Source organism: Moschus berezovskii, chromosome 26, assembly GCF_049115385.1.
Source record: "Moschus berezovskii isolate FMDL1 chromosome 26, NW_MosBer_1.0, whole genome shotgun sequence".
NCBI classification, from domain to species: Eukaryota; Metazoa; Chordata; class Mammalia; order Artiodactyla; family Moschidae; genus Moschus; species Moschus berezovskii.
In genome coordinates, this window is record NC_142485.1 from 10316777 (window position 1) to 10341702 (window position 24926).

General features: G+C 44.8%; 1 protein-coding gene across 1 annotated transcript in view; it reads right to left on the reverse strand.

The window, feature by feature from the left end:
* IDO2 (indoleamine 2,3-dioxygenase 2) overlaps positions 1–24142 on the reverse strand; it is a 43830-nt gene extending 19688 nt beyond the window's left edge. The window contains exons 1-6 of the mRNA XM_055416277.2: positions 24041–24142; positions 17387–17506; positions 13129–13247; positions 11322–11336; positions 9351–9450; positions 7766–7883 (exon numbers count right to left, since the gene is read on the reverse strand). Of these exons, the coding sequence (XP_055272252.2) occupies positions 7766–7883; positions 9351–9450; positions 11322–11336; positions 13129–13247; positions 17387–17506; positions 24041–24142 (574 nt within the window). The remainder of the gene's footprint in view (positions 1–7765; positions 7884–9350; positions 9451–11321; positions 11337–13128; positions 13248–17386; positions 17507–24040) is intronic.
* Between the last annotated feature and the right edge of the window lie 784 nt (positions 24143–24926).

The window sequence follows — 24926 nt, forward strand, 5'->3', positions numbered from 1 at the left end:
ATTTCCTACTAGAGATATTTTGAAAGGTAAAAAAATTGGAAAATTAATACCTATATCATGTTTTAGTTAACTCTAAATATCCATAATATTATCATTTCAAATGTGTCCAACACAAAATTATTAATGAAGTTTCTAAAAATAATTATTGAGATTCTGTGTACATTCTTATAGACTTAAAATTTATCTTGTACTTAGAGTGCATTTTAATTTGGATGCTGAATTTTCAACAATTAAGTGAAAGTGAATCTTTCTAACATTCAAGCTGTGTCTAACAGAAAAGTATTTTATACTGATTCAGTTTTTTAAATTTCAATTTCAATTAATTAAAAGTAAATGCAGCTAAAAATTTAACTCCTCAGTCGCACCGGCCATATAGCAAGTGTTCAGCGGCCACGGGTGGCTAGAGGCTGCCATATTAGACTGTGCTCAGAGAGAAGCTGAACAGTTTTCAGAACTAAAGTGACACAATCTGATTTGTACTCCTAAACATCGATTCAGGCTTCTGTATAGAGTGTGGATTAGACTAGAAAAAAGGCAGTTGAGACACAGGATGTAGAAGGTTACTGCAGGAGTCCTGGCAAGAGATGATGACAGCCAGGTGCAGAGGAGGTGATGGTAGAAATACAGGGGAAGGAAGAGGTGCAAACAGTACTCCTGAAAGAGGCTTCCCTTTGTGGTAACAGAACGTTGTTTTACTTGGACCCATCCTTCCACTGAAAACAAACAAACAGAAAAAGCTGGATAAATATGAAAGCATCCGAAAGACAACTGAAGAGCCAAAAAGACAGCAAGGAGCCACTAAGCAAAAGTGCAAAGAAAGCAGAAACTCAGGGATGCAGAAAACCGAACTGGAGAGACACTTCCCCAAAAGCATTTGTCAGTTCAGGTTCACCCGGGCTCTGGTTTAGCAGCTATGGTAGGAGCCCTGGTTCCAGCCTGGGTGAGGAATTTTACCCCACACTCTCCTCATCTTATCCAGGGAGCCCCAGGTGCTATACCCTCAACTTCTATGTGAGTCAGGCCCTCAATTCACCCCTGCTTGCCACAGGAGACAGCATTAGAGCTAACTTTGGCACCAAGCAAAACAGGACTTAAAGAAAAACCTGTTCCTGAGAAGTCAGGATCATTGTTTTTACACATTTTTAGCCTAGGTTCAACTGTCAGATTGACACATGGGTCTTCACTTGCTCAAGTTGATCTAAGATGATGATCCTGAGAGCCAGAAAGAACCAAATACAAATATTTCTCTATCCTAGTCCCAAAAGCCTGCCTACAAATGATATTTCAAGAACAGTGAACATTACAAAGTGGAAAAACAAAACAGGTCAAGCATAGAAAAAGAGACATGACAACCACTGTGAGAAAAGAGAAAGGAAACAGAAATAAGTGCAAAATAGTAAAATTGCCACACTACCACACCTACCAATTATAAAGAACCACACTTACCCACATTTAAGCCAACCTGGAAACATTTATAGGAAACAGAAAATTACAAAAAAGAAAACAGAGTTGAAAAGAATAACAGCTCCTGGAAATGAAAAACCAAGCAACCTACTCAGGGTGTGTGTTGAGTAGTAGGTCAGAAGCAGTTTTGAAGAGGAAAGGATTTAATTAGATCGGAAGAAGTCATCCAAAATGCAGCCCAGAGAAAGAAAGAGATGGAAAACAGCAGCAAGACTTTAGGGAAATGGAAGGCAAAGAGGAATGGTCTAACATCCGGAATTAAAGTTCCAGTAGGAAGCAGATGTAGAGAATAGACTTCTGGACACAGGGAGGGAGGGAGGGAGGGGACAGCTGAGAAAGTAGCATCACCAGAGATAACTGTTAGGTGTAAGATGGCTGACAGGAAGTCCCTGTGTGACACAGGAAGCCCAGTCTGGTGCTCTGTGATGACCTGAAGAGATGAGATGGCTGGGGGGGAGGTTAGGGAGGGAGGGAGGGGATGTATGTATTCATATAATTGTAGCTGATTTGCATTGTTGTAGGGCAGAAGCAACACAACATTGTAAAAATTGTTTAGATATATTTAAAGAAAGGAAAAAAGTTCCAGTAGGAGGCAGAAAGGGAGTGAGGTGGGCAGTTTGTGAGGGCTTCATGGCTGAGGATTTTCTAGGGTAATGAATCCTATCAAGTAAAGAAGCATAATATGGTCTAAGGGTAATAAACTGAACAACACAGAAAATAGGCCGACGAAAGAAGACAGGTAGACAGGGAGAAGGGCTTCCCTGGTGGCTCAGTGGAAAAGAATCTGCCTGCCAAGCAGAAGACATGGGTTCAATCCCAGGGTCAGGAAGATTCCCCTGAGGAGGAAATGGCAACCCACTCCAGTACTCTTGCCTGGAGAAGTCCATGGACAGAGGAGCCTGGTGGGCTGCAGTCCACAGGGTCGCAAAGAGAGTTGGACGTGACTGAGGGACTAAATGACAAGACAGGGAAGAAGACAGGAGACAGACTTCTCAGAAGCAACGAAGGAAACTAGTGCTGATGTACTCAACACCTGAGAATACGGTTAGTGCTGATGTACTCAACACCTGAGAATACGGTCGCAAAAATGCAAGATATAAATAAGCATAAAAGTAATAAAATATAAACAAATAAAAGGAAAAATAAGGCAATTTTTAGATGAGTTTACCAGCAACAGAGACTCTCACTAGAGGAAATCTTTCAGGCAAAAAAATAAATGTATATATAGAAGTGAAGAGCAAGGGTTATAAATATACAGTCCGGTGTTTAAGGCTCTGCACTTCCAATGCAGAGGCCTCGGGTTCAGTCCCTGGTTGGGGAACTGAGATTCCACATGCAGTGCAGCCAAAAAAAAAATGTTTTAATTTAATATATATATATAAGCAAATCTGAGTGAGCCTTCACCATATAAAACAGCAATGATCACTGTAGATTTTTAAATATCTTCAATGCGTGATGTGCAGTGCATGTTTCTGCTTACAGCCCTAAGAAATCTTCTGTGAAGATTTGTAAAACTGGTCAATACCCTGTGTATATATGTGTGTGCTTGCCTTCAGATGTGCTGCCCTCGCAGGATGAAATTAGATTTAAGGGAAGAGATGGTGGCTCAGATAATTTGGGTTTATTCAGATCACTGTGTGTCACTAGTCCATAAGCGAAAACAACTTTAGAAACGTGCACTCGGTCCCTTGGTCATATAGTTGTATGCTATTTGAAGAGAAGATTTCCAGGGTTCATTCTCTTCCAACTGGATTTAGACAAAGTAAGTTCACAAGTTGACGACCTGGAGGACGAGGATGGGAGGGGAGAAGGAGGCTCAAGAGAGAGAGGATATATATACACGGCTGTCGTTGGGGCTTCCCAGGTGGCGCTAGTGGTCAATAAAAAGTGAAAGAACATGTGATATGAGTGAACGTGAAAGGTGCTCAGTTGTGTCCGACTCTTTGTGACCCCATGCACTATACAGTCCATGGAATTCTCCAGGCCAGAATACTGGAGTGGGTAGTCTTTCCCTTCTCCAGGGGATCTTCCCAACCCAGGGATCGAACCCAGGTCTCCCGCATTGCAGGTGGATTCTTTACCAGCTGAGCCACCAGAGAAGCCCAAGTGGTAAAGAACCCACCTGCTAATGCAGGAGACATAAGAGACACTGGTTCAATCCCTGGGTTGGGAAGATCCCCTGGAGGAGGGCATGTCAACCCACTCCAGTATTTTGCCTGGAGAATCCCATGGGCAGTGGAACCTGGTGGGCTACAGTCCATAGGGTTGCACAGAGTCAGATACGACTGAAGCAACTTAGCATGCACGCACCCTGTTGTTGTTTAGTCGCTAAGTCATGCCTGACTCTTTTGCAACCCCATGGACTGTAGCTGTGGGATTTTCCAGGCAAGAATACTGGAGTGGGCGACCACTTCCTCCTCCAGGAAATATTTCTGACCCAGGGTTCAAACCCGCATCTCCTGCATTGCAGGTGGATTCTCTATGGCTAAGCCACCGGGGAAGCACATATCTATATATAAATAATGATGAATGATTGTTGTTGTTGTACAGTAGAAACCAACATAACACACTCTAAAGCAATTATCCTCTAATTTAAAAATTAAGTAAAACTTTAAAGTATAAAAATTCAAAAAATAAGTTCAGAAGTTAAGAAGGAAACTATCTTAGACAAAACTAAGTGAAGTAATCAGAAGTAATCAGTAACGTGAAGAGCATTCACATTTACCAAACTGTCAGAAGCAAACATTTTGACCCCTCATCACTAATAAAAGAACAATCCCTACAGATATTAAGGTGTCGACTAAAAAAAAATGTACAACTAGAGAGTTGTGAGTTAGGTTTTATTTGGGGCAAAATGAGGAATGCAGATGAACATGAGTTTATGAGTTTGAGTAGACTCCAGGAGTTGGTGATGAAGAGGGAGGCCTGGCGCGCTGCAGTCCATGGGGTCACAAAGAGTCGGACACAACTGAGCGACTGAACTGAACTGAACTGAGGGCTGCAGCCAGGGAGGCAGTACCTCAGATACCTGAGAGACTGCTCCAAAGCGGCAGTGGGGGAAAGTCAATATATAAGGTTTTGGTGAAGGGGGAGTTCAATGCCATGAAGCACCCATTTTACAAAAGGTTTTTGTTAGTCATGAGGATCTGATGTCACCATGAAGGGATTTAGTGCTTCTCTAGATACGAGGAGATGCAAAGATTGAGATCATAAAATCTGTTTCTAAGATCAGTCCTGGGTGTTCATTGGAAGGACTGATGCTAAAGCTGAAACTCCAATACTTTGGCCACCTCATGTGATGAGTTGACTCACTGGAAAAGACTCTGATGCTGGGAGGGATTGGGCGGGAGGAGACGGGGACGACAGAGGATGAGATGGCTGGATGGCATCACCGACTCGATGGACATGAGTTTGAGTGAACTTCAGGAGTTGGTGATGGACAGGGAGGCCTGGCGTGCTGTGATTCGTGGGGTCACAAAGAGTCGGACACGACTGAACTGAACTGAACTGAGAAACAGCCAAGTATCTAAAGAGCTGTCCCACCAGATTCCCTGGAGCACAGAGCGCCTCACTCCACACTGAACTCCCTCTGGGGTTGTTGAAGGTCAACAGCTATAGCAGAAGGGGTTAAATCTCTGTAGAGGCAGACAGCAAACGCCTTTGTTGTTCACTCTTTGGCAATGCTCTTGGTAAGTGCCAATTTGTAGTTGACAAAGAGTAAGCCAGAAATGGTGTTGCGTCAGAAGAAAATACAAGGCAACAGTTTCCACAGCTTTTCAGAGAGAATAATTATCCCTCAGCTTTTCTGAGAAAACAAACTCAGAGAACAAGGGCCATTAATAACCACGCGGTCTTGAAATCCAGACTTACTCATATTTTGGATGCCTGGAAATCAAAGCATAGTTTAGCCCTCCAACGGAGCCCAAAGCTCTGACCTGGTTGATTTGCTTGTTTACCACCAAAGCAGGAGAGCTGAACCCGGGTCCTACGGAGGTGCAGTGTGTGCACACACCGTGTGATGGACTTCTGTCTTGGGGGGAGTCAGGCTATGGAAATAGAACTGTCCGGGTTTGATTCCCAGTCAGCAGTGAGAACTGGGGGAAACTGTGAAGTGGAAATCCTGTGTGAGCTGGACTGAGGCTGCATGAAAAAGATCACCGCAGGGAGGTTCTCATATGCCAACTGCAGCCCTCGAGCAAAGAGGCTCTGCCTTGGCCCTGCCTCCTCCCCTGCTTTGGGCACTCCTTCAGGTGTGACTCCAGACCAGAAAATTCCTGGAAAGGAGGGCTTTGTGGAGAAAAGGAAGAAACAATTCGTGCTAAAGCTGAGCTCAGAAAGAAGGAATCTTGGAAAGCTCCACTTAGGGAAGGAAAGCAGTGAAGCTGAGCTCTGTTTATCAGGCAGACGAAATTCAGCTGCCAAAGAAATTCAACCAATGACTAAAACGTTCATGTGATTCCTTACACCTTCCACTATTATCTATCATTTTTATAATATTACTTTTCTGGTTACCATGGTTAAGCAACAAACCACTCAGACTCAGTGGCATAGAATAACCATTGTATTGTGTGCATGGCCCCAGGAATCAGGGCCAGACTCAGCAGAGGAGGTGGAACTGAAGGTGCCTGGGCAGTGGGAACTTAAGATTCTCCCAGGGGCTTATTCACCCCTGTGCCAAGTGCCAAATGGGGCACCTATACTTGGCCTCTCTGCGTGGTCTGGCATCCTCTTCAATGCCCCAGTGACTGCAGTGGACTTTTTTCATCCTGACTCAGTACACACCGTGGCAGCTGCATTGTGTTTTCTAACCCTGCCTGGGAAGTCATGCTGTGTCACTTCTGCTGAGTTCTACTGGTCACAGGCATGTCACAAGCCCACAGACATCACGCAGGCTTCACCCTTTGATGAGAGGAGAATCCAGGCCACATGGTTAAGGAGCGTAGAGAGTGGAAGATGCTGTTGGGGTTGCTTTGGAAAGTTGCAGGCTGAGACCATCATGTCTCTAACTGCAGTGACTAGTAGTCACTTTTTATGGTGGACACCTGCATAGGATGTCTGTGTGGGCAAATTTGCCTTGGGATGACACAAGAGAAATCATCCCATCACCTTCCCAGGCCATCAGACCTCCTGCAGAGAGTGATGAAGAACGCTAAAGGTTGGCCCAGGCTGTAGAAGTGACTTTGAGAATGAGAACTAGGGAAACGTGATATAGGGCTAAGACCACCTTGCTAGGACATACCCATGACAGGGTGGAGGGCCTCCCATGGCCTTCCGAACCACTCACTTCTGCTCATTCGTACGATCTGGACACCTGCAACGTCTCTCTAGTGGTCCTGACATCCTGAGTAACACACTCAGGGCACCCTGGCAAAACTAAAATCCATCTCATTAAGCTGGGAGAGCTGGTTTGGCAAGAGACCTACTGATGTGATTGGGAGGGCTTTAAAATTAAAATGGCAAAACCAATATAATATGGTAAAGTAAAAAAAAAAATAAAATTTCTTTTTCCAACTTAAAAAAATTAAATTAAATTAAAATTCAGGGAAATGGGGAGATGTGACTCTGACATGTATAAAGAGACCTTTGAATGGAAAGAGTATGTAATCAGATGAATTTCGCAGAGTCTGTGAGGATAACCTATCCTTTTAATGAAAGGATAAAACTGAGCTCCATCCGGTTTCAAGCTCCCTTCCTCCTGCCCCATTTCCTATAAACACTCTCTTTTACTTGAATCTATTTTGTTTTGCAGAAGGAACAGATGCTCGACTGCTTTTCCTTTAATAAAAATATCACACCCTTTTCCATTTCAGTTTTGGAGTTTCTCCTGAGAGAGGAAGTTGAATAGCTGCCCAGAAAATGCCGAGTGATGTGATCACCAGAGTAATATTTAACCAGTTGGCGAAGGGTGTGACACTTAAGTGACCTAACCCATCCCTTCGCCAGCCACAGAAAAGGGGAAGTGAAGAAGCCAAGATCGGTCATGTTCTCTGGGACCAGGGTCATTGCTGGATGAAGCAGGTATAAGGCATACGTGTGCCCCTGCCCTCTTCCCAGGCTTCACATGAGACCTCAACGCACAGATACGTGACCACCGAAGATAGGAAATCACCCTAATTGCAAACAAACGGAAAGGAGGGCAAAAGCACGAAAACATCCCTGCCAACAAAGAGGTCATTTTCCAATAGTCTGAAAGGCAGTTACCTTAATACCAGGCTAATACAGCAGCACCATCCCCTGGATGCTGCTTGGCCCCAGGCCCTTTTCCTCACCAGAAGAATCCTCAGGCATCAGAAGCAAGTACCGTGAATTTGTCCCAAGGCTCTGGTGATGTCCTGGATGGAGACCCTCAGTCGCTGCAGGGCTTGAAGCAAGGAGTCTGAGCTGGGCTGCAAGATGGCGTTCACGGCCTGAACCAGGGCCTGGAGACGAGATTCAGTCCCTCAGCGCACGAGCATTCACTTACAGTCCACTGAGGTGGGAGTCCGGGAAGGGCAGCCCTCTGCCTGCTGGACCACGTGGCGGGGCTCCCCTGGGGGAGTGCTCCTCACCGGACTGGCCGTGAGATCCTCCTGGCAGGACAGTCTCTCTGGTCACCAGCTGGATGGACCTGGTTAGGTCTTTCTGGATCTTTCCCCTGCTGCTCCTTCTTGTCCCTCTCAGGGGCCTCCCTCCCTCATTTCCCTCCTTCTTCTTCTGGAGTTCTGACACATGAGCATCCTTCCTACTTCTGCGTCTTGAATCGGGACACCTTCACTCCTCAACTCTGTCTTACAGAAAATCAGAATCTGTGGACCTCTCAGCTCCAGAGTCCCCTTCATTGGCAGCCTCCATTTTGTCTGAACCCCTTACCAGTATTTTATTCTGTTTCCATAATAAACTCACAGAATAAACATGCAGACGAGGAGTAAAGTGACCACACAGTTTCACAGTGAAGGAGGGAGCAGAAATAACGATAGCCCAATCTGGTCACCCCACTCTAGGCACGGAAGGCACCCAAAATGTGCTTCTCAGGGAAGGTGGTGAGGAAGCACAGGAATCTTACTCCAGCATCTCTAGGCAAGACATGGATGCTCTGTGGACACCTGACCTTCCTGGGACCTGCCTGAGCCTTAAAGGGATTCAACTTTACAACCCCCAAGGGCTAGGTGACTTCAAGGATGATACATTTTTAGTTTAACTAGTTGTTTTTTTTTTTAACTTTTCATTTTATATTGAAGGTATAGCTAATTAACAATGTTGTGATAGTTTCAGGTGGACAGCGAAGGGATTCAACCATACATATACATGGATCTTTTAACTCCTCAAACTCCCCTCCCATCCAGGCAGCCACATAAGACTGAGCAGAGTTCTCTATGCTACACAGGTCTTTGTTGGTTCTGAAGGATGGTTCATCTGAACTCAGAGCCTTTGTATGGCATCTCCTTCTGCCAGAGATCAGCCTCTGTCTCCCTGTCTACATTACTCAGGGACTAACGTTCAGATCTGTCATTTCCCGTGGGAAGTTTTGCCCAGCCTGTCAGGTCTGAGTTAGATTTTAGATGTCTTTCCGTGAAACTCAGCACTCTTTTTCTCGTTACGCTCTATATCAACCCACCTTCCCCCACTGGATCCTGAGCCTCAGTTGGAGGCCAGAGCAATGTCTTTCTTATTCCCCCAGATCTCCCATTGCCTAGAACAATACTTGTTTGTTGATGGGCAAATGGTCAAGTCTAAGCTTTAAGGTAGTTGAGGAAAGGGAGCTAGAACTTCTATCTCTTTGCTTAACTAACCAAACCAGGAGTCTATATTGATTCAGTCACTACAGGGAGAGGGTCTTGGTGGGAAGGAAAGCTCAGAAAGATTTCTCATTTAGGAGAAAAAAAAAAGTGCTTTGGGTGGAAAGATACCTTAATCCCAGGCACAGCTGCTTTCTCCACCACAACGTTCACCAGGATAAAACTACGCAGGCTTTCTCCCCCAGGGAATAAGACAATGGTGTCCAAGTTCCTTGGGAGGAAGAGATGACCATGTGGTTAGAGAGGTTTGCACACGGTGAGTGTGCAGGCCCGGGGGTGGCCTCGAGTCAGGTAACTGCTAGTCCAAGGTGGAGCCAGCGTCCAACCTTCTCATCTCTGCAGGATGGCTGAGGACAAACATCTCTTCAGCAACATTCAGGAAGGAAAGGGACACATCTGCTCCAGCCGAAGTTCACCTGAGCTGAACTCCCAAAATCTGGCAGAGCCTTGATGGTCCCAGACCACCACTCCCACCTCAGGAAACCACTAAAGCACGAGTGGACGAGTAGGGCTGATTCTTCACACACCCTTCCTGTTAGGAACACAGAGTCATAGAGCTACAGGCAACATAAAACGATAGTTGCTCTGTCATGTCCTAATCTTTGGGACTCCATGAACTGTGGGCTGCCAGGCTCCACTGTCCGCGGGATTTCCCAGGCAAGAATACTGGATTGGGTTGCCGTGCCCTTCAGCGGATCTTCCCAACCCAGGGACTGAACTGAAACTGAGTCTGCCACATTGCAGGCAGATTCTTTACCATCTGAGCCACCTGGAAGGCCCAGGCCATGGCTAACTCCACGCCCCTTTTCTACAGACAGAAAAATATGTCCCAAAGAAGCAAACTCACTTCCCCAAGTTCATCCAGTTGCTTAGTCACTGAACCTGCTTGAGAGCCGTTTCATAACTCAGGCTGGGACTCTCTCTAATCAGTCTCCCCCCCGACCCCACCTCCCAACAAATTCTGTATTATAGTAGTGAAAGCTGAAGACTGTAATAGAGGATCATTCTTAAATGACCTGTTATCACATGGATTCAAATACCCCAGAGCTGAATCCAGTCTATGAAGCATGCAAACTTCATTCCATAAATCACCTCTGACGCTCACATTTTAAAAACAAGAAGAAATGAAAAACACAAAAGAAAACTAATCAAGATGGGGTCTTCACCCTTCATCTCTCCATCTTCTGAACTAAAGCTTTTATGCTGAACCCCTTATTGAGCTGAGGTTTGTTGATTAGAGAGGCAATGTCAACTTAGAGGTTAACTGTGCTCTCTAGTGAAAGAGGAGTCTAAAAATGTCTCAACCAGACTCGCCCCGCAAGCTCCAGTCTCAGTAATATTTCAAAGGGATTCTGTAGCTGTAGCAGCCACAACCGGCCATTTGACCATTCATAGAAGTTATGGTGAGACCAGAGATCTTTTTCAGATTCTGTGTGCATGCATGCTAAGTTGGTTCAGTCGTGTCCAACTCTGTGCAACCCCTTGGACTATAGCCCGCCTGTCTCCTCTGTCTATGGGATTCTCCAGGCAAGAGTACTGGAGTGGGTTGCCATGCACTCCTCCAGGGTATCTTCCTGACCCAGGGATTGAACCTATGTCTCTTACTTCTCCTGCATTACTGCACTGGAGGCGGGTTCTTTACCACTACCGCCACTAGATCATTAGACTTGAAAAAAATCACAGAGAATTAGAGAATTGGTGAAGCTTTGGTGTTTGGGGTGGTGGTGGTGAGGAGTGGTTTGTTTATTTGCTCTTCTTGTATTGCCTTTTACTTTTTTTTTTTAATGTACAAACTGGAAAATGTAGCAAAGAAAATTGATTCCTTAATTTACACATAGCAGAAATAACTACTGTTAACTTTTGGGCTGTTGATTTGAGGCATATGTTCTTCTAGTCTTTGTGTGTGTGTGTGCATTTCTATAATTTATACATGCAATATGGGATGCTTTCTTTTTTGTGAGTTTATTTTATAAGTCTTTACAGTTAGCGAAAATCCTAAAGTGAGTATGGGGTTGCAAAGAGTCAGATACAACTGAGCGATTGAACTGAACTAAAGTGAGTGAAGGATTTCTGATAGCTTACCTGATTTCCAGGGGTCTAGTCCAATTTCAGTGATTGACCAAAAAAAAAAGAAAAGAAAGGAACAAATCAGTTTGCAAACTTGGTATGCCTTCCAGGGTCATGTGTACACAAAGCAGGTGCATTTGTGAGCAAATGAACCTGCAGACACACACACACAGTACACAGTTCGGATGTCAGGGGCTGTGACTAGACTGTGGACCCGAGGGCAGCAGAATACAGCATCCCAAATATGCCACTTTGGTGGGTTATTTTGAATTAAAGGTACTTGAGAAGCAGCAGGTGCCAAAAGGATATGCTGACTTCTTTGTGTCCCTGAAAGTAGGAAATAAATCTTCCAGGTGAAGGGCATCCACCCTGTACCAGGAGGTAGAGGGATAGTCTTATCACCAGAGACTGAGGCGCTTGTACAAACAAACCTTGCTACCTCTCCCCTAATTAGCTACCCCTCCCCTAATTAGCTACCCCAAGCCTAAACCCCAGTGTCTTGTCAAGCTTTCACAAATGGACTGCTTCCTTGTCTAGAAGGTATAAAAGCTGCCTGCTTCAGTCACATCTTCAGCTTCATATGTTTATGGAGTTTCAACATGTACAAGATTAAATTTGTTTTTCCTCTGTTCATCTGTGCGTACATGAGTGCTAAGTCGCTTCAGGTGTGTCTCTCTGTTTGTGACCCTATGGACCATAGCCAACCAGGCTCCTCTATCCATGGGATTCTCCAGGCAAGGAATAGTGGAGTGGGTTGCCATGCCCTCCTCCAGGGGATCTTCCTGACCCAGGGGACTGAATTCGCATCTCTTACATCTCCTGCATGGACAGGCAGGTTCTTTACCACCAGCACCTTCTGGGAAGCCCCCTCTGTTCATCTGTCTGATGTCAGTTTGATGATTAGACTAGCCATTCTAAAGGAGATCAGTCCTGGGTGTTCATTGGAAGGACTGATGGTAAAGCTGAAACTCCAATACTTTGGCCACCTCATGCAATGAGCTGACTCACTAGAAAAGACTCTGATGCTGGGAGGGATTGGGGGCGGGAGGAGACGGGGACGACAGAGAATGAGACGGCTGGATGGCATCACCGACTCGATGGACATGAGTTTGAGTGAACTCCGGGAGTTGGTGATGGACAGGGAGGCCTGGCGTGCTGTGATTCATGGGGTCACGGAGAGTCAGACATGACTAAGCGACTGAACTGAACTGAACTGAACTGAAGCAGCCTAGATGTGAAGAAGGGAAAAGTTTTCTTCCCTACAGGTCTTGGTGTAACAAAGAGTGAGCCAAATCTCAACGTACATGTCAGACCCAAAACACTGAGCCTGTGGCCATCCAGACAGTTTACCTTGTTCCTTTTACATCTTTGTAACAACCTGCCCCAGTGTGTTCAGAGTGGGTTGACAGGAAACTCCCATGAACTGTGAATTTTGAACTTCTGTTTAAGTTCACCCCTTCTTTGGCACCACATGTGTGTTAGTCTCTCAGTCATGTTCGACTCTTTGTGACCACATGGATTGCAGCCTGCCAGGCTCCTCTATTTATGGAATTTCCTAGGCTAGAATACTGGAGTGGAGTGCCATTTCCTTCTCCAGGGGATCTTCCGGACCCAGGGATTGAACCTGGGTCTCCCAAATTGTAGGCAGATTCTTTACTATCTGAGCCACCAGGGAAGGCCCCAGGTAATAATTATGAGCATCCCTCACCCAAAAGAGCTGACAAAGTTGGGACGTCTCCTGTAGCAAGAGAAATCACAACCACCCCCCACCTTTACCCAGTTTTCATTTGTGCAGATCCCAAGCCCCCTCTCCTGGTCTTACCCTCCTGGGTTCCTAGTAACCCAGTTGGCCAGCACCAAGTCCGCGTGAACGAGGATAGGAGGGAGCCCCAGGTTCCTGGAGACCTCGACAAAGGGCAGGGCAAGGTTTCTCGGCAGAATCTTGCAGATATAAATGAAGACATTTAGCACATTATAGAAAGAATGCAATGGAGGAAGCAATCTGTCTTTTTTCTTTTTATTGGCATAATAGTTGCTTTACAATGCTGTGTTAGTTTCTATGCAATTAGCTCCTGTGTAGTTAGTACAGGAAAGTCAGTCAGCTACACGTATACATATATCCCCTCTCTTTTGGATTTCCTCCCCATGTAGGTCACCACAGAGCACTGAGTGGAGTTCCCTGTGCTGTACAGGACGTTCTCATCAGTTATCTACTTTGTGTGTAGTAGCCATAGTGTATGAGCTTCCCAGGTGGTGCTAGCAGGAAAGAGCCTGCCTGCCAATGCAGGAGGCATAGGAGATGTGGGTTCGAGCCCTGGGTCAGGAAGATCCCCTGGAGGAGGGCATGGCAGCTCACTCCAGTATCCTTGCCCAGAGCATCCCCTGGCCAGAGGAGCCTGACAAAGCTCCAGGTCATGGGGTCTCAAAGAGTTGGACATGACTGAGCAACTATGTCAATCTGTTTTTTACTCCTAAAAATCATGTGGTAAAGAAACAACCTGAGAATAAAAATGGAATTATATGAGTGACCCATACAATTAACCCATGCAATTAATATATATAATTAATTAACATATATCCATATAATTAGTATAAATATAACACACCCCTCACTCTCATATTTATTCTTTAACAACCTAGTGGATATATTATTTATGAGTATGGTCTGAAATATATGTGAAAAGTACAAAATTGGAACATGCATGAACACAAAGAGTATAAAATAATCTCTGAAAATTGTACAATGAAGAACATGAGCAAATGTTGAGGTACAAGTGGGGGCTGAGTTGATAAGCAGTGGGAAAATATTCCTCTGTGTGTGTGTGTGTATATATATAAACAAATATATGTATCCAGATAGACAATGTAGATATCTGCATACAAGTGTTTTGTGTAGAGTCTTAGTTTTAGGAACAAATATGTGTATGTGTTTGTATATATATATATATATATACGTGTGTGTGTGTCCTTTTCTCAGGGAGACGGATGGGAAGACTAAAATATTTCATCACACCCATTAGCAACTTCAAGGAAGTCACCTCAGGACAGTCCCCATTCAATCCCTGAGTAATCTGAGGACCACTCTAAAGAGTCCTATTTGTCTAAATATCCAGAAAAATTGCCAGGACCCATGGGGATGAGAGTGGGGGGCTCTAACCATCAACAAGGCTAAATAGATCCAAAAGAACATTCTTATGCCTCCTCTTTCCCACTTCCAACTTCCTTCCCCCATAATGTAAAAATATCTATTCACAGAAAGTGGAGAGAAGCTAAAGAGCCTCTTGATGAGGATGAAAGAGAGTTGGCTTAAAACTCAGCATTCATGAAACTAAGATCACGACATCCGGTCCCATCACTTCATGGCAAATAGATGGGGGAAAAGTGGAAGCAGTGACAGATTTTATTTTCTTGGGCTCCAAAATCACTGCAGTGGCTACTGCCACAAAATTTAAAAGACATTTGCTACTTGGAAGGAAAGCTATGGCAAGGTTCAGTTCAGTTCAGTTCAGTTGCTCAGTCGTGACCAACTCTCTGCGACCCCATGAATCACAGCATGCCAGGCCTCCCTGTCCATCACCAACTCCTGGAGTTCACTCAGACTCATGTCCGTCAAGTCGGTGATGCCATCCAGCCATCTCATTCTCTGTCGTCCCCTTCTCCTCCCACCCCCAACCTTTCCCAGCATCAGAGTCTTTTCCAGTGAGTCAACTCTTCACATGAGGTGGCCAAAGTATTGCAGCTTCAGCTTTAGCATCAGTCCTTCCAATGAACACCCAGAATCAATCTCCTTTGGAATGGACTAGTTGGATCTCCTTGCAGTCCAAGGGATTCTCAAGAGTCTTCTCCAGCACCACAGTTCAAAAGCATCAATTCTTCGGCAATCAGCTTTCTTCACAGTCCAACTCTCACATCCATACATGACCACTGGAAAAACCATAGCCTTGACTAGACGGACCTTTGTTGGCAAAGTAATGTCTTTGCTTTTTAATATACTATCTAGGTTAGTCACAGCTTTCCTTCCAAGGAGTAAGCGTCTTTTAATTGCATGGCTGCAATCAGCGTATTAAAAATCTGAAACAAAAGTCCATATAGTTAAAGTTATGATTTTTCAGTAGTCATATATGGGTGTGAAAGTTGGACCATAAAGAAGGCTGAGCACTGAAAATGCTTTCGAACTGTGGTGCTGGAGAAGACTCGAGAGCCCCTTGGATTGCAAGGAGATCCAACCAGTCCATCCTAAAGGAAATCAGTCCTGAATATTCATCAGAAGTACTGATGCTGAAGCTGAAGTTCCAGTCCTTTGGCCACCTGACGTGAAGAGCTGACTCACTGGAAAAGACCCTGATGCTGGGAAAGATGGAGGGCAGGAGAAGGGAGGGACAGAAGACCAGATGGTTGGATGGCATCATCGACACCATGGACATGAGCTTGAGCAAACTCCTGGAGATGGTGAAGGGCAGGGAAGCCTGGGGTGCTGCAGTCCGTGGGGTCCCAAAGAGTCAGACGTGACAGCGACTGAACAAAAATTAAGAGTTTTCAAATTTAAGCCTAAGGCCAGCTTCCCTTGGAAGGGAGGGGATGAGGAGGGCAGTGCAGAAATGAGGTGTCTCCATAGTCGAACAGTTAAAGGAGGAAATACAGGGAAAGTAGAGGTGGTTTGAGGTGGCGTGTGGGAATGGGCGTGGGGAGCTCAGTGGTGATCTGGAAGGTCATAGACACACCGGAAGCTGGTGTCTTCCTCCCTTGTCACCTACTTCATCCCTTCCCCACTTGAGGATGCTGGTCTGGAGAACAGAAAGAGGAGGAAAAATCCATTGGGATGTTCCGTCATGTGTGCCCAGACTTCAAACTTTCCAACATCAGACACATGACTCTTTAAAGTTAGACGTCCTGACATTAAAACAGTCTGCAGCAGCCCTCTGCTTACTTCCTGTCTCCTATCTCACTTTGCTTTGCTTTCATCACTGGGAGTCTCCTCTGTTTACTTGAGAGATAAATGGTAGAATAAAACTAGGCAAACAAAGTAAGAACAGGTTGCTCACTCAAGCTTGGAGAAGCAAAACAAGGGTAACATCCTGATTTCTGTAAAAGGCTCATTTATAAAAAAGTGAAACCAGTCGTAATTTACACTGAGGTAACTGAACTGAACTGAAGTTCAAAGACTTCATGTTCTGAGGTTTAGATCGAAACCATAAAAAGTTATGCATGGAGTCAGAAGAGCTTTCCATGAAATTTTAAGAGACAGACTGGCATTTGGTAGATAACAAGCAACATCAAAAAAATAAGCAGTGTTATAAACGGTAATGTGTGTCTCTGGGGAATGAAGGCTGCATTAGGGAAATCAGAAGGTCTGGGTTGTGACCCTAGATTTTACACAAACTTACTACCTAGCCTTGGGCCAGAAGGTTAACTTCTGTAGTCCTTGGCTGTCTGTAAAATGCGTACAGCATTGCTATACTTAGTATATGAGATTGTGAACACTGTGGTTACTGATGAGTGTAAGAACGCAAGATGCTATAAAACGGAAGTCATTCAGTGTTTCATAATATCTTATGACTTGCCTTCAAATGCAACAGTTTAAAATTGCTAGAAGAAAGTGAGGGTCAGAAAAAAAAAAGAAAAAAAATTCAAAAACAAATGAAAAGGCTTCCAGTTCTAAAGAAAAATTAACTTCCTGGCCAGGTGGTGAGAAATGGTCTTTCATTTAAATGGGCCTTTTGCAGGTCATTTTACTGCTGCTGTTGGGTAATAGCTAAGTCATGTCTGACTCTTTGAGACCCCCACGGACTGTAGGCTCCCAGCCTCCTCTGTTCATGGGCTTTCTCAGGCAAAAATACTGGAGTGGGTTGCCATTTCCTTCTCCAGGAGATCCTCCGGACCCAGGGATTGAACTCATCTCTCCCTGTATAACAGGCAGATTCTTTACCACTGACCTGCCTGGGAAGCCTTTGGGCTTCCTTCATCTCAGACCCAAAGGGAAGAACATGAAAGGACCCATCTTCCAGGAAAACAGTGTAGACAGTGTTCTCTAGGTACAGGGAACATGTCAGATGATAAGACAGGAGTCTCTTTGTCCCTACCTGTTTGGGCTGCATCTCTCCGTCCTGCCAGACATAGCCCATGGTGATAAAGCTCAGGACTAGGCGTGCCAGGCGCCACTCTCGGTAACCTGTGAGGAACTGGCAATTCAAGAGCGGCATCTGTTCATGAGAAATGTCCAGAGGTTACCAGTTGCGGGGGTGCAACGGCCGTGCGAGTTGTGCGGCTTGAAGGGTCCTTTGGGTGTGACTGGTAGGTTATCTTTTAGTTAAGGCAATCCTCACACGTTCATTTCTGCCTTGATCCTAGGATACTGCAGTAAGAGAGGTCTTTCACATGATATTGTTCATGAAATGCCAACACCTACATCCCATGCAAGCCCCCAAATTGTCCCCATGGTAGTGCCTGGACACTAGTCACCATTACTGAAGTGGAAGCTTGATTGGATTGTTCTATTAACCGAATAACGTAGTTCCAAGACTGACATCACGTATCAAACAGGGAGTCTCCCAGGGCGACTTTTACAATCCTGCCTTATCAAACACCTTCTGCTTAATGGTTACCGTTGAACCCCCGTAACAGCCCAGCTGCTGTGGGCGTGACTCTCTCGGTGTAATTCCTAGGTGAAAAGGTAAACGGAGCCCAATGGAGGAGTTAGGAATCCACCCAACAAATCCCCTACCAGGAGGTGGTTGAGGGGAGCCCAAAGGTTGTTCAGTCCTTGTCCGAACCCTCCCGGTGACACTAGGTGAGTCTTTTCACTTCTCCACCAGCTTCCTCCTCAAGATGAGTCATAGGGAAGTGTGGAGGTCTTGTTGCTGTTGAAAGCAACACCCTGTACACAAATATTTTATTACTGACAGCCCGCCTATCCAAACAGTACCAGTTTCTCAGTTTAGTTCGGGCCAGCCCTGCCTGTTTCGGTTGACACAAACAGCCTCTGAGCTCTAATTTCCCTGAATATCCCCGCTGGGTTTCCTCCGTCCCTCCTATCTTGCCCCCAGTTCTAGACACAGTCTGATCTAGATCCTTCCAGGTGCCCCTCTCTGGGGTCCCCTGGGCAGAAGGGCGGCCGGGGATGTGGCATGTATCTCTTTGAGAGAGGAGTGGGATGGAACCGGGGGTCCTATCACCCACCGCCTTCGCAGAAGCTTCTGATGAGGCTCCTTCCTCTGCGGTCCGCTAGGGGCAGCCTTTCCCTGTCTTCCACTTTGTACCGGATTCCACATTTCGCCCTAAAAATTGGCTGAGATACAATCTTGAAAATTCTGTGCATTGAGGGGTTGTGGGCGGGGAAGGGAGGGAATAAGGGAAAGGCAGGGTTGAGGGGACCACTGAGATATTGCATTTTAACAAGAACCAGCCTGAAAAGTACAACCACAGTTATTTATTCAGTACTTATTCTAAGGCAGTTACTAAAGCGTCCAAGCCTTGATGCTAAAAGCTTCTCACCCAGGTTGGTATCCCATGTTCTCCCAAGACCCACAGGCCAGAACTGAGGGTCAGCGAGGGTAAGATATTTGCCCAAGGTCACAGAGCCAGGAGGGACTGAGCCAGAGTTCCAGTTCAGTTCTGCTGGCCACCTCCCTGTGCTATGAAGTCTGCTCTGCCAAATGAAAACCTGAAAGCCATATGTGTCATTTTACATTTTCTATCAGCCACATTTTAAAAACAGGAAAAAAAAAACACTGAAGTGGAATTAGTTTTATTTTATTTTATTTTTTTTTTGACTTTGAATAGTAAAATTTTTTTAATAGCTGAAGCAGATGTCACCATTAATGACGTCAGTGTTTTTCTAGGTATAAGAAGATGCAAGAATTGGAACTCATAAAACCTTTTTCTGAAAAGATCTGACTATACTATCTGAAGGCCTGTTCTGCCAGTTTTTTCAGAGCACGGAGTGCCTCATTCCTGATTTTCACCCTGAACTTCTTTCAGGGGGTGTTGAAGTTCAGCAGCTTGCAATGGTCATGACATAATCTTTGTAGAGGCAGCTGGAAAGTACCAACTTCTAGTCAGCAGGGTCTCTTCATAGCTACATATCCGACCATGTGACACCATTTTATGGCCATTGTGTCCCACGGTGCTGGGAAGGCTCATTCCCAGGTCTAGGGAAGCGATCGGCCACTCAGTGTGCTAAAATTGAACCAGGCCTTGCAAGTAGCAAAAGTCTCTGGACCACTGTCTTACTAGCCTCCTGGTCCAGGAAAATATTCCCTCTTGTTGCTTTTTCTCATACCCAGAGTCACATTATTACAATTATTGATCTCATATGGAACTGCATATCAGCATTATATCACAGGCTCAGTGAAACAAGTGACATAGAAAATAATATAGCCATAGCTAGCAGTTAAGAGTAAAATAAGAATTATAAGTCACGAACTTTTCTTAGATAAAGCCTGGTATTAGTTTTAATAACATTTTATCGAGGTTAATATATTCAAAATGTTAATGCATGATCAATATTAAAAATATTGAGATATTTTACACTCTCCTTTTGTAGTGAGTCTTCAAAATCCAGTGGATATCTGACATGTTAATTTGTCCCAGTCATATTTCAAGGGCTCAGTAGCCATGAGTGGCTATTGGCTACCTACCCTGCAGCCTCAAGGTAAAGGAATAAAGTCCCAAGATGTTCTGGGGTCACCTTCTATTTTTCCTAGCTCAGGATTTATAATCAACTCTTTCTCCAAGGAGTCCTACTTCCGTTGATGGGAAAAGAGTTCAAATAAATGGGCACTGGGTTTGCTCTTTGCTACTGGAATGCCACTGTTTCTAGATCCTCAGAGAGGGCAAAGTTAGGAAATAGTACATGTGTATGGGCCGTGGGGGTGTGCCCTGGTGGCTCAGGGGTAAAGAATCTGCCTGCAATGCAGAAGACCTGGGTCCGATCCCTGGGTCGGGAAGATCCCCTGGAGGAGGGCATGGGAATCCACTCCAATATTCTTGCCTAGAGAATCCAATGGACAGAGGAGCCTCGTGGGCTACAGTCCACGTGGTCTCAAAGAGTCTGACAGGACTGGATGAATAAGCAGCATGTGTGGGCGTACGCCTGTTATGCTGCCACTGCTGTTTAGTCCCTAAGTTGTGTCCAACTCTTTTGCAACCCCACGGACTATAGCCCGCCAAGCTCCTTTGTCAATGGGATTTCCCAGGCAAGAATACTGAAGTGGGCTGCCATGTCCTTCTCCAGGGTGTTTCCTTACCTAGGGATAGAACTCTCATCTCCTGCTTGGCAGGCAGATTCTTTACCACTGAGCTACCTGGCAAGCCCATACACCTATTATACACACTGTTTGTCCACATAAATGTATTTGTCTACCTATGTATCAGTGTACATGTGTGTATATAAGGATGTCCCAGGTGGCGCTAGTGGTAAAGAACCCACGTGGTGGTGATGGTTTAGTCACTAAGTCATGTCCAACTCTTGCGACCCCATGGACTGTAGCCTTCCAGGTTCCTCTGTCTGTGGGATTCTCTAGGCAACAATATGGGAGTGGGTTGCCATTTCCTTCTCCAAAGAACCCACATAAATGATGCTAAAATGCTAAACATATCAGATGTCTCCAACTCTAACCTAGTGTCACAGGTTGATTTTATTTTCCTCCCTTGCTAATGTACAACTTGCATCTCTGACAATGAAATATCATCCGCAATTCATTTATTTGCTCAGCCTAGTGTGTGTACATGAACACACACACACACACAGCAGTTTCAGAATTGTTCAGTTGTACTGCTTTGCAAAACAATTCACCAGCTTGAGCGCAGTGATTACAAATGATTCTTTTATAATCCAGCACCAGTCACAGCATCACTTTCCTGAGTAACCTAGGTCACCTCCTTTTCCCTACCCTCTTCCCTAAAATGATGTCATGCATCTGTAGGACAGCTAGATTCACCTAGGTGTTATTGTCTGCATTCCATTCCAGGATCTCCCAACATTATGGTTCATATTTTAAAATTTGCGGACACTTCACTATGTGATGCACAATTCTATGGGTTTCACAAATGCATGGAATCATGTATCCACCACCAGAATACCATAGATAACAGTTATGTTATCCTAAAATCCCCCTTTACTAATCATTGCTCCTCAGTCCCTCATCACCACTGCCCTGGGTTCTGTTCTAATAGTGTCCACCTTCTCTGCAATGTCATGTGAATGGAATCGGGATATGTAGCCTCTTGGTTTTGACATGTTTCATTTAGCAAAATGTACATAAAGTTTATCCATATAGTTGAATAAACCAATATCTTATTCATTTTTGCCACTGAATAGCATTCCATCCAGAGAAGGCAATGGCAAGCCACTCCAGTACTCTTGCCTGGAAAATCCCATGGATGGAGGAGCCTGGTGGGCTGCAGTCCGTGGGGTCGCTAAGGGTTGGACACGACTGAGCGACTTCACTTTCACTTTTCATTTTCACACATTGGAGAAGGAAATGGCAACCCACTCCAGTGTTCTTGCCTGGAGAATCCCAGGGACGGGGGAGCCTGGTGGGCTTCCGTCTATGGGGTCACACAGAGTCAGACACGACTGAAGTGACTTAGCAGCAGCAGCAGCATTCCATCATATGAAGACAACTCAGTGTCTTCCAGACTGCCATAACAAAGTACCACAGGCTAGATGGCTTATGAACAATGGAAATTTAATTATTTTGGTTTTGGAAATAAACCAAAGATCAGGGTGCCAGCATGATTGGGTTCTATTGAGAACTGTCTTGCTGTCTTCTTGCTGTATCTTCCCAGGACAGCAACAGAGTATGATAGAGCCCTGGGGTCACTTTGATAAGGGCACTCATCCCGTTGATGACTATCCCCTTCTTCTCTCATGACCTGATTACCTTGGGTGTTGGTCGATTTGATGCATCAGTTTGACTAGGCTAAGAGAAGCCCAGATGGCTGGGAAACATTTTGGGGTGTGACTCTGAGAGATTCTGGAAGAGGTTCTGGAAGCCATGTGGAGACTGAGTAAGGAAACTCACCTCACCAGCTCAGGTGGAATCACTGCCCCATTTAGGGCCTGAATAGAACAAAATAGTGGAGAAAGGGTGACGTTGCTGAGTTTAAGCTGGGACAGCCACTTCCCCTGACCCCTAGCATTAGCGCTCCTAGTTCTTAGATCTTCAGACCCAGACTGGAGCTTGCACCTCTGGCTCCCTGGGTTCTCAGCTTTCCTGGGCCTCCCCGAACTTGCAGGTGGCAGACTGTGGGACTTCTCAGCCTCAGTAATCATGTGAGTCAATCCCTCCTAATAAGTCTCTTCCTATATAGATAGGAAAAAAAAAGAGTCTGTTTCTCAGGAGATCTCTGACTAATCACCTCCAAAGGCTCCGCCTCCTGACACCATCACATTGGGGATTAGGATTTCAATGTATGAATTTGGGAACCATACAAATGTTCAGGCCTTTGTACACAGTTTAAAATTCCCCTGTTGAGGGACATTTTGGTGGTTTCCGGTTTAGATAATCACACATCAGCTTTTCCATGAACACATAATTTCGGTTTACTTGGGTAAATATTTAGTAATGTGATTGCTGGGTCATATGGTAATTCTTTATCTGAATCTGCCACTTGGATGGAAGGGGAGTTTGGGAACAGAGACATGAATGTATATGGGTAAGTCTCTTTGCTGTTCACCAGAAACTATCGTAACATTGTTAATTGGCTATGAGTGACACTGAAGGTGTTAGTGGCTCAGTTGTGTCTGACTCTTTGAGACCCCTTGGACTGTAGCCTGCCAGGCTACTCTGTCCATATAATTCTCTAGGGAAGAAAACTGACAGTGGGTAGCTATTCCCTTCTCCAGGGGCTCTTCCCAACCCAGGGATAAAACCTGGGTCTCCCCCATTGCAGGCAGAGGTCTTTCTGAGCCATCAGAGCTATACCCTAATACAAAATTATGTTGTTTTTTTTTTTTTTTAAAGAACCTGCCGGGGCAGCTGTGATATTTTGCAGGCCCTCTTCCAGGGTAGCTGTGATATTTTGCATTCCCATCAGCAACGTGAATGAGAGTCTCTTTGTATATATTATCACCAGTGTTTGCTATTGCCAGATTTAAAAAAAAATTTAGCTGTTCAAATAGGTATTAAATTACCTTTTAGTACTTATTATCATAGATAAATAGTCCTATATTTCTCTGTAAGTCCCCTAGTTTCATTGTTATTCCTTCCTGATTAAGGCTTATCAACAATTTCTGAAGAATCTGCTAACACTGGCTGTATAATTGAGAAAGTCTCTTGGCTCAACTCATTTATAGGACTCCAACCATAAATCAGTGTGACTTCACCCAGAGGGAGGGGAACCCTGACCATGGGGCTTGGTGTGAGGACACTGAGAATTTCGAGCCTATCCTGATCCAGCTACATCTTATCCATCAATTTCCTGACAATTCTCAACCGGATTGCCTTCTTTAAAAAAAAACAAAAAACAAATATTTGTTGAGTGCTTAATATAATATAGTCCAGGAATTGTTCTGTGTAGGCTCTGGAAATTTTAGGGAGACACACATCATACCAGAAGCAAGTGTTATTCCACTCGTCACCAAGAGTGAAATTGCTTTAGTTCTGTGGATAAAGTCACCATCAGTGAGTGGTCAGCTGACCCATGTCTACAATGTTGAGAAGGAAAAGTGGTGAGAAGATGAAAATAGGGTCATGAGAAAGGGTCAAGGAGAAGAACACAAGATGTTATACCTCATTTACTTGAGCTCGAAGCTGGTGGCTCTCAATCAACTGGGGAAGTCTGTTGGCAATTTCCATCCAAGGACTATAGTGACCAGGGAGTTCTCTCTGCATTCAGAAAATACAAATGTTTCAGTATTTTAGACCTCTCTAGGAAGCAGCCTCATTGCTCCTTTCAGATTTCAGCCTTAACGCAGAATTCAGGTCAATTCTATTCAACAAATATGGAGAATTCACTGAATCCTATGTGAGGCATTACAGGTACACAGGTGACTAAAAATACTTGTGATTAGGAGCACGTGACTACTAAGGGATAAGTAAAGTGTCATCAGACATAACCCATGCAGTATAATATATTCGATTATAGATGTGTGTAAGCTTAAGAAAGGGCTCCCCCAGGGGCTCAGCAGTAAAGAATTCATCTACAATGTGGGAGCCACAGGAGACATGGGTTTGATCCCTGGGTTGGAAAGATCCCTTGGAGAAAGGCATCACAACCCACTCCAGTATTCTTGTCTGGAGAATTCCCATGAACAGGGAAGCCTGGAGGGTTACAGTCCATGGGGTCACAAAGAGTCGGACACTACTAAAGTGACTTAGCATGGCACAGTATGCTTAAGAACTAGCAGAGGAGGGAGTGGTTAATTCTGTTGGTTATTCTAGGGGATGAAAGGGAGATGTAATAGAAACATGACAGTTGGGGCCAGCATTCGGATCTGAAAGTGACTTTTCTGTTTGGCAATTTGAAGATGAGAAGGCAGTGAAACAGAGCAGATGATGGATAAATCATCCGTCCTTGGGGTTACAGATCATTCAGTGTTACTCAAATCTAAAGTTTAAGAGAAATGACAAATCAATGACACATGACTCATAACAAATGTGAGTCCCTCATCCATTA